The 9644-nt window shown below is 35.0% G+C and overlaps 1 protein-coding gene across 3 annotated transcripts in view; it reads right to left on the bottom strand.

Moving 5' to 3' along the window:
- Positions 1-419: 419 nt before the first annotated feature.
- The window catches only part of LOC138321837 (homeobox protein php-3-like), a 109865-nt gene continuing 100640 nt past the window's right edge, over positions 420-9644 (bottom strand). For all 3 annotated transcript variants that reach the window (XM_069265830.1, XM_069265831.1, XM_069265829.1), the window contains one exon: positions 420-2858. In XM_069265830.1, the coding sequence (XP_069121931.1) occupies positions 2578-2858 (281 nt within the window). In that variant the 3' untranslated portion in view covers positions 420-2577. The remainder of the gene's footprint in view (positions 2859-9644) is intronic.

Below are 9644 nucleotides of genomic sequence, written 5' to 3'. Positions count from 1 at the left end.
AATTGTGAATATGAAAGGAAACTTATTATAATTAATACATGTCGTTATAGTCATTGCTCTGAAGAATAACCCCAAAGTTTTCTACTCAAGAAATAATTAGACAGATCCAAACCAAGAAACAATTTCTGTAAACCAACATATATATTCGCGATGATTTTACTTCGCGTCTTCTGAATTCGCGAAAGTCGACTTCTGCGAATAATTCGCGACTTTCGCGAATTCTAGACCTTAAACAGTTTGTGGTGATTTTTATTTGTAATTCCTTCAAACCCGCAAAATTTATATTCCCAAGCGAATATATATGTTGGTTTAAAATACCCACGAACAGTTTATGTTGAACAGTATACCAAAAAGACTTTGTTTTGTAGTACCATCTGTCATACCAACTGGGTATAAAATCAAAATCACAAAGACGCATGTTTATTTTAACATATTTTATTCCATGAAATTTTGTACAGGGAACGCCCTTCTACACCAGAACGGGTAAAGAGAGAAGGGCCCGTTTTGCTGTAAAAGGCGGAACCCCTTCGGGACATATTTCAATGGGTGGAAGTCTTTGACATCTATTGAAATTAGAGAGATCAATTAGCGTACACGTGCTGATAGAAAAAAGAGGTCAAATGTAACGTAAGTCAATATAGTCAGTAAGAACAACTCTGTATTATATATTAAGATTGACACTTAGCTTATATAGGTTTTGAAGTTCATATTGTTTTCAAATTCGTTTTCAATAGTTGCATTATATTAAGTATTCCTATCCTCTGATATGAGTGGAATATTACGCTTGGTTGGCGTGAAAAAGTTTAAACTTTTTCTTGATTTTGAAACAGAGGGTTTTGAAAAGACATTATATAAAATTATTACTTCTAAAATGTTAATTTTCACTGTATGCTTGGCATATTAAATTGAACTTCAAATTTCCATTTTGTTAATGCCAATGCATTTCAGGTAAATATAAGGTTATTGATCTAAACTCATCAAATATTCCTATGAATTATATCTAAAAACGTTCACAACACCTATGTTTATTTTTTCCAATAAAGAAATTAAGACTAAAGTAAACTTTTTTTTAAATCAGACCTACATGTATTTTCATTAATACTGATTAAGAAAAAATCCATTTATGAAATAGAACATAGCGCTATATAACGTTCTCTGTTTACAAACAGCTACATTTGGTATTTTATCAGAAATTGTGAATTCAGTTAGAAAATTCATTTTTTCTAGAAATGAAAATGGCATGTAACGAAGGAAATATAAATTAAACAATCAATCGCGTTTAATTTCACATAGTTTGTATAAGTAGTCCTGAAGGTCACTATGTTACTATAAATAGAATCAGCTATGTAGTATTATAAACACGGAATTGACAAAACGCTACCGTCTGTCTATGAAATGAAAATACACTCAACACCATCCATTATCATTTATGATCATTTACACCAAGTATTCTCACGCACCGTTATATATATATATATATATAATGTATCATTTCAAACACACAGACAGATACAAGGAGAAAGAAAAACCAATATTTAGCACAAGTTTGTATTTGAAATAAGCAATTTCAAAGACAACGAAAAGACAGAACGGTAATACATAGATGGCGCTGGTGATTTCGAGGACATCTAAGTCGATCAAATAAATGAAACTAGTAGAATGTGTACATATTACTGAAAAATATTAAAATGTATAATCATGATATGCACGTGCAAATTGACACGCATGAATGAGCTGGGACATAATGTTTCTTTGATCACGTGACGTCGATCAAACCAGCAGCGTCACCATCTTTTTGACATAATATGAACAATATAACACGAATATCCTACGAACAACACTGTTTCCACAAATTAAATATCACGTATTTCGTATATTTACATATGACATATTCTTTACCGATATCTAATATATATATGGCAAGAATGTATATCAACATATTTCTAAAAACTAAAATCCCTGGCATAAAATTCGATGAGTCATTTCTAATATTATAGTGACTGATAAAAGACTCAATTGTTGGACTCGATGACACATCTACATGTATGTTGCACCGACCCTCACCAATCTGCAAGACTTGGCGATTAGACGACACGTCTACACACGTTTCTCTCGCGAGCTCTCTCACGCTGCCACGCAGTAATTGCGTCACTCGTGTCCATTCTCGGTGTCAACACCGACTGCAAAACTATTGATCCTGCAAATATCCAACTATCATAATACCTCACCGCCCCAAAGGGTCTGTAACAAGTTTGCACCAATTGTTCTACCGCTTTTGTATTGTTTGTTGTTTAGCCTCTCCCATCTCTGTTACTTTTCATGGTATGCATAGCATACACGTGTTTTCGTGTGTCACAAACACTTCAACTGAAACCTCTCACACCACCTCATCGCCAACCTCAGCACAATACTTAGTGACGTCACTCGAGTAAGTCGTCGCTCGTTTAAGTCCGGGGGTGCTCAAACAGGTCCAGGTAGGAAATCCCGACTCCATTTCAAGAGTTCGAATGAGCACGATGAGAGACAACAAGATGAAGAAATAGTTTAAATGAAGAGTCTAGATGATCAAAGTCACTGTCACGCTTGTACTGCATGATGACCTTGACCGGGTGCTGCGTGATGATGATCTTTCGGTTCTTGGTCGTCTCTCAGTCTCGCTTTGGCGCGTTCATTCAACTTTTTCCTCTTCATTCGCCTATTTTGAAACCAAACTTTCACTTGTCTCTCAGTTAGTTGTAATTTACACGATATTTCCCACCGTTTTTGTCTTGTTATATACGAACTGTTCAAGAATTCATTTTCCAGTACCATGGATTGATATCGAGTATATGGCTTTCTCTTCTTTCTACCTTTGGCTTCTGTAACATAAGAAACAAAAAATATGTTAGAATCAGTAAAAAGAATATTTCAAATATTAGAAATTCAAAAATACATTTTGACGGTACATGCATTAATTTTATGCTGAAAACAGCCCAATTACATTATAATTTGAAATATTCACAACTGGCTATGTTGGACGCTCTTAATGTATTATGGCAATGCTAAATGACAAATAACAAAAAAAATATCATCAACTTTTCGTGATTTATTTATATTTTAGTATAGTACGCTTGACTTAGCAGGAAGCAGTACACACACATACAGACACTATAGCACAGTCTAGTGATCAAAGTACTCCACATCATCATAAGGCTTATACACTACGCACAGGTGGCGAAAGCTATCGTATGTGGGCTTTAGTTTGGACGAGAGAAGATATAAACGAAGGGATATAATTTATTGATAATTTAACCCATTCAATGTATGATGTTTATTTGTACATTTAACATGTTTAGTTTTATATATGCAACGTAATCGTCCGCATTTACTGCACACTCATGTGGAATTTGAAGATTTCATACTATAGGCACCGTATATCAGTGAATATGCAGCTATCAACGTTAGCTTTATATACAGTTAATATGATACGATACAAATTATTACAATATGATATGTGAGTGCATGTGCCCTGGTAATGATGGCCTTGCTTACTCAACTGGGATGCACATCACCCTCAGTAATTATCGGGGATGCGGAGAACAGCACGATACTTCTGTCAGTTATGTGTATATGGTATTGTTTTTATTGTAATCCCTCGCTTCAGTACACAAACCAATCAGGCATGATACATCAACAGCATCATCATCGTAATTGCACCTTTCAGACCTCAAAACGATACTGAAGCGAGCCCTGTGATCACTCGTACCTCGCAGAAGACACTTCCGGATAATTTAGCGCAGACAATAGTTGCGAGGAAAGGGGACCAAGGAGGAGGAGGTTCTGTCTTCGGGTTGAGTTATTATGAGTAATTTGTTTTCTTAGATAATCAATCTGTACCGGTGTGTCTTACGTGACATCGAGTAATTTGTTCTACTTTTCTGAAGACGCGTCTGTGTTACACGGCAACTAATTAAATAAAAACGGCAATAAATCTAGAAATCGGAAATGAATTTGAGATATTAATTTCAAATAATTTCTAACAGAAAACAGCTACCTCCGAAATGAATGTTGATATATTAATTTCAAATTATATAACATCGGCAATTGGTATAATTTTTAAGAGGAAGATAAATCGTGGAAATAATAAATAAATATCAACTTTGCTTTTTTCCCATTTTACTATCATTATAAAAATTATCAATCGTTTTAATGCGTATTGGTGTTTTTATAGGTAAATGGCTTTCGTACCGGATTTCATAACATGCTCCAAATTCTATCATAGGGTATTTAGGTATATACGAAAATTTCGTGGTTAATCATGACAGTCCTTTTTGGCAGGACTTACCTAGTGGTAAACGTATTGCTTTACTCTTGTACTATCTTTTATTCTTTTGTTAAACGTTATTTCTAATATAAGAAGCATTCCGTGAATAGTGTTATATTAAATTTACCTTAAATTCTTAAATTGTCAATATTTGATTGTTTCATTTATAATTAGAATAAAAAGGAATGTCTGTTGCCATAAAAATCTAGTTTTGTGCTTCATCAATCAATATACTCAATAAAATAAGTATGTGCACGGTATAAGTAGATTTCATCGATATGACACTCTCAATGGTGGTCTATGATCAACCCTGATGAACCTTAGGTACCGAGAACATAGTGCAGAGATCTAGATTTATTTCACTAACGTGTTTAATTCAGGGCCGCCTTCTTAAATCATCCCTCCAGATTCCGTATTTACGACGAAAGGCAAGTCTCGGATGTTATCAATAGAATTTGTTTCCACAATGTGTAACGTACGCCCCATTAGTCTTAGCATTTACTAAACGTCCCTGTATCCCTACGCCCGCCATAACTCATGCTCACGAGATCTACCACAAAGCCAGGTTCTACAGACGCTTCACAATATTTACAAAACCAAAGTCCGTTTCAAGCACGACGGGACCCCCGATGCCTACGTCGACGTTTGTGCGATAAACAAACGTTCTCGGTCATATCTCATACCATAGAGGATGTCTTCCCTATGGGTGACTGTATCTGCACGGAGTGAAGAGGATGTTACTGTACATAAATAACTCTAGAGGCATAACGAACGACCGAAACGGCGGTAATGTCTCTCTGGGCCTTTCATCCGGAACATGGTGGGTGGCTAAAACAATCTGGGTGGGTTAACCGTGCAAAAGTAGTCAAGCTAGAATCTCCACCCGGTGAAAGCGGCCATTAAGCATGTGTTGAAATGTCAGTGGAATGTACAGAACAAAGGCTTTTGAAGACGATGTTGTCTATAATAACACGACGCACCAAAGAAAATTAATTGCAATTATTTCATCTTGTTTAAAACAGATATATTTTTCAGGGAAAATCTGCAATAACTCGTGTAGGTGTCTTGAAAATTCGGTTGAAAAACAAACCGGGACAATCTTTAGGTTATCATGTGTATGACGGAATGAAGTCTACATGAAAAGCATACTGTGCGACATTGAAATCAACAAGGTTAATCACCCATAAATCACTCCAAAAGTCTATATTAAATCTTCACACAAAGTTTGCCATATTTCTTTCTGCAAATTTCGACATCAATGTGAATATGATTGCGGGTAATGGACTGTGGCAGATATACGCTCTGACGTATGATAGTGGGAATCGATGACACGATAGAAGGTTATTGCAGTTATATATTGTTTCTCCCGGTTGATTTGATTTCATCAAGAATTTGTATATGTGAAGTAAGGTTTCTAGTATACTCAGACGCTAGGGATGTTTACGTATATACGACTGTATGTAGGCTCTGTATCCCGTTACATATCGGATCCTCCTCATCTATAAATTCAATAATAAAGCATGGGGGACTCTATACATCATTTAATTTCCCTACTGTTGTATTGAAATGTTTCATACGATGGTAGATTTGGTTTTGATTCAAATATCTGAATATGTGGCAACGGAATACGAAAATGAAAAAAAAATTGCTGTAATTTTAATGGTAGTATTGATTGCAAGTTTTGTAATGAATTTTTTATCTCATTTATGACCTACTTTGTTTCAAAGTTTCTGTAATTGATTATTTCTCGAAATTTTCACTGAGGTAGATTTCATACATTCTGTAATTGAAAGGTATCAAGACGAATTGTTTTTATACTTGCGAAGACACACAAACAAGAGACAGAGTATTGATTTAAGCAGAGCTGGATCGTTTCTTATAGTAACCCATTTTGATACCTTAAATCTATTTTATTAGATGAGTTTGTGTGTCTTAAGTATGGATAAAGGTCTACACAATAAATCAGATGCAGTCGCTCTCCGTACGTGTGTATGTGTGCCACTGTCATTCCGATGACAATCAGGGTGTTTTATGCGTTTGGTAATACCGTTATATGGCAGTTGCCGATCTCTATCACTAACACAGCGTCTGTATCACATGGCGCTTGACCCACGTATGAAGTACAATACCAAGGTTTAAGAGGGAGGAACGCGTATGTCACGTTAGCATTAAGAAATAGGGATATAATCAAGAGCCATGAGTTTCTGTCAAAATTTCACAATTTATATTTTAATTGAGAAAATCCTTTAAAAAACAATCTTCTCCGGAAGGAGAAAAAGAGGTGAAATATTTGTAAAAGAATAATTGAGAAAATCAAATCAACAGTCTAAATTGTACATTACCCACGTCAACGTTTCCGACCGTTATGAATAACAAGGTTTTTAAAACATCCCGCAGAAAAATAACAAAATTAGGTTCGCTCATAACTCTTCTTGCAAATCGTAAATTATACTATCACTATTTCTAAAATGTCTTTTTAATCGTTGCTTAAGAAAGAATACAGGTATATTATCCAAATTTCAAAATCTACAATAAACAAAACAGTTGTTTCCGTCAGGTCATTTTGATTTAAAACCTGAATGAACATTTACCAGGCCTACTACGTAGTAAATCACTCACCGGAATAGGTGTGTGCCTTTTTGATAACTTAATCTTTATTGTCGATTTGACAAAATCTTAAGCGACAGTTTTCAGTGTGGTAAGGGGCCTTATGTAAAATTTATACGTCCAATATATTTGCCAGTGTAATGTATACAGTGTCTGATACTGTCCTTCCTGTCTCGTGCGTTCACTATGTTTATAGACATCATATGTTGGGAAACTTTACATGTTTTTTACCCCTAGTTCGGATTCCAGTTGTTGTCTTATAAACTATCCACCACGCCAAAACGCGCATGCCTTCAAGATAAGTTTTAAAACAAACGCGTTGGATCCAATGTATTATGTTATGTTCTTTGCTAAGGAGTACATATTTTATTTCAGACTAGTAGTTATAAGCACATAAATCGAGAATTTTATTGCAGAATCATATTACAATATCAAGTATGTGCTTTTTATGATGGAAATACATCATGGTCATGATTACAATTGTTTCTGATCGTTAGATTTACGTCTGTTTCTACATACATATTGTCGTTAATTCAGTGAATCACATTTTCTACAATAATTGTCAGTAGAGATTTTTCCCGAACCATTTTTGATTTACTGACAGTTTGACACAATGCATATAAGCATTACCATGATATTGAACCTATCTATAGTACACGGACGGCCGAAAGCGGTTCTTAATGACACTAAAACGCACCACTGCATTTGCTGTTGGATCATAAAATTTCCCTCAACTGTATAGGTTTCCTACAACAATTGGTCATCTAAATACAAACACACGACAGTATGTATCATTTTCAAATAGATTGATAAAACAGCGGAGGAAATTATTTATCTATATAAAGTCTTGAACAGGAATTATCTTAATTTTTATCTTAAAAATGTTTCCATATCTTAATTTTTAATCTGTTATAACAAATGTATCATTTTTAATACCTTGAGATAAGGGACAGAATGACATGCGTACTAATGTGTCAACATGCGGTTGATGATTTACAGACATCTATATCATTAGTATTGCTGAACATGACCTAACCTTTGCATGTTTATAAAATGTTGATAATGATATTGATTGATTTATTTACTTGCGTTAAGATTAAAAAAAAATAACTTACAGATATTTCACATTTCCCGTATAATTACATTAATTACATGCATATGAAGGCGGATAGGTGTCAAGAAGGTAAAAAATTTATTGTCATCAAATATATAACCCTGTAACGAGGGTCACACCACCGACCATTGACGCATGCATCATGCTATCTCTGCCAGACATTTACATTGGTTACCTGTTAGATATGCATAAACTAAACACAGATGATGGATTTGCGTTGGGATAAATGAATAAAATTATACATTTATTGTTTAACGTTATTTGCCAATTAATCTCTTGAGCGTTTCGCTCATAGGCATAGCGACTAAACGGGAATGGCATTTTACCATGTAACTACATAACAGTATTTTTCGATAGCTGTCGTGCATTAGAATAGCTGAGCTAAGTTATTGATGGCTTTGACTACAAAAGATTTCATTAACGTGTTCTCTTCCACGTTACGCCGTGTGTCTGTTTACATAGATAAACGTTATGTATAGCTTCTGTCAAGTTCCGGAGAGTTTTCAATTCTCCATAGGTCCTATGGAAGCTTGTATCGCATTCTAAAATCGATTGTCTATAAAGCTGCCGAGCGACCAAGATGTAACTGATGGGTCCCAAACTTGGCACGTGATATTGTTGCCAACATCTCATCGATACGAAATAAAAGGCTCAGAAATCCGACATTTCTATCAACTGTGAAATTTTGAATGGATAAAACAGTACACTTTAACTAGGGTTAATGCATTGTGAATAATCAAATGCCTTATTTTCCTTGGGGGTATGTGGTGATAATACCACCTTTGTAAATGATAGTTAACTTACCATAATATAAAAGGAAGCATCTTAAAGTCACTCAATGTAGGTATTATATGGTTATCAACATATTCCAGTTGTACACTAAGTGTGAACAGAAACATTTCGAAATATAATTACCGTTCTTTTAGATAATCGTAACGGAGAAAAAAAAAGAAACTGAAATATTGAGATTTATTCTTGTTATTTTTAAACAAAACAACATCTTTTTATTTGCGACAAATATCAAAGGTATAAACAATGACTGGAGATAACAATACGTCATCTATTTACAACTGCGCGTGCAGCTCGCGTGTTTGTCGATTTGGTATTCGTCTTGTTCATAATCACTTGTAATCATGCTATTCGTTTTATCATAGTAGAAGTTTGGTCTTATTGTTATTATCATTATGCTGATTGCATTTTCTCCGTTTGAACAATTTATATGATATCGAGAAAGCGAAAGGAAACGCAATAAGATTGCTGTTTTAATGTTCTGAAACGTTCAATAAGCACTTTCTACATTGTGAAAATCAGTGAGGAATCGCATTTGAAGAGATCTGGAAGTGTGCGTATCAATTTGTAATCGCCAATTGAGCTAACAGGTTGTAATTGCAGGCTAGAATATCTGAGAGGCCGAGTGTCGTGAAGCGGTGATGGACGGCTGTTCCGCGCCTTGATCAATGGGTGGGGACGTCCTCAGACTCCCGTGGTAATACGGGAGTTAATCACAAATAAATGAACCATCCATATTGAATCGTATTGGTCTGCTTTTCTTTATTTCCGTTCTGTTGTCGTAAATCGTTAGTAAAACGACTAACAGCTCGTGTTCGGGTTGCCGTGCGC

Source organism: Argopecten irradians, chromosome 4 (assembly GCF_041381155.1).
Source record: "Argopecten irradians isolate NY chromosome 4, Ai_NY, whole genome shotgun sequence".
NCBI classification, from domain to species: Eukaryota; Metazoa; Mollusca; class Bivalvia; order Pectinida; family Pectinidae; genus Argopecten; species Argopecten irradians.
Note: the sequence above shows the minus strand (reverse complement) of the source record. Positions and strands in the feature narration are given on the sequence as shown.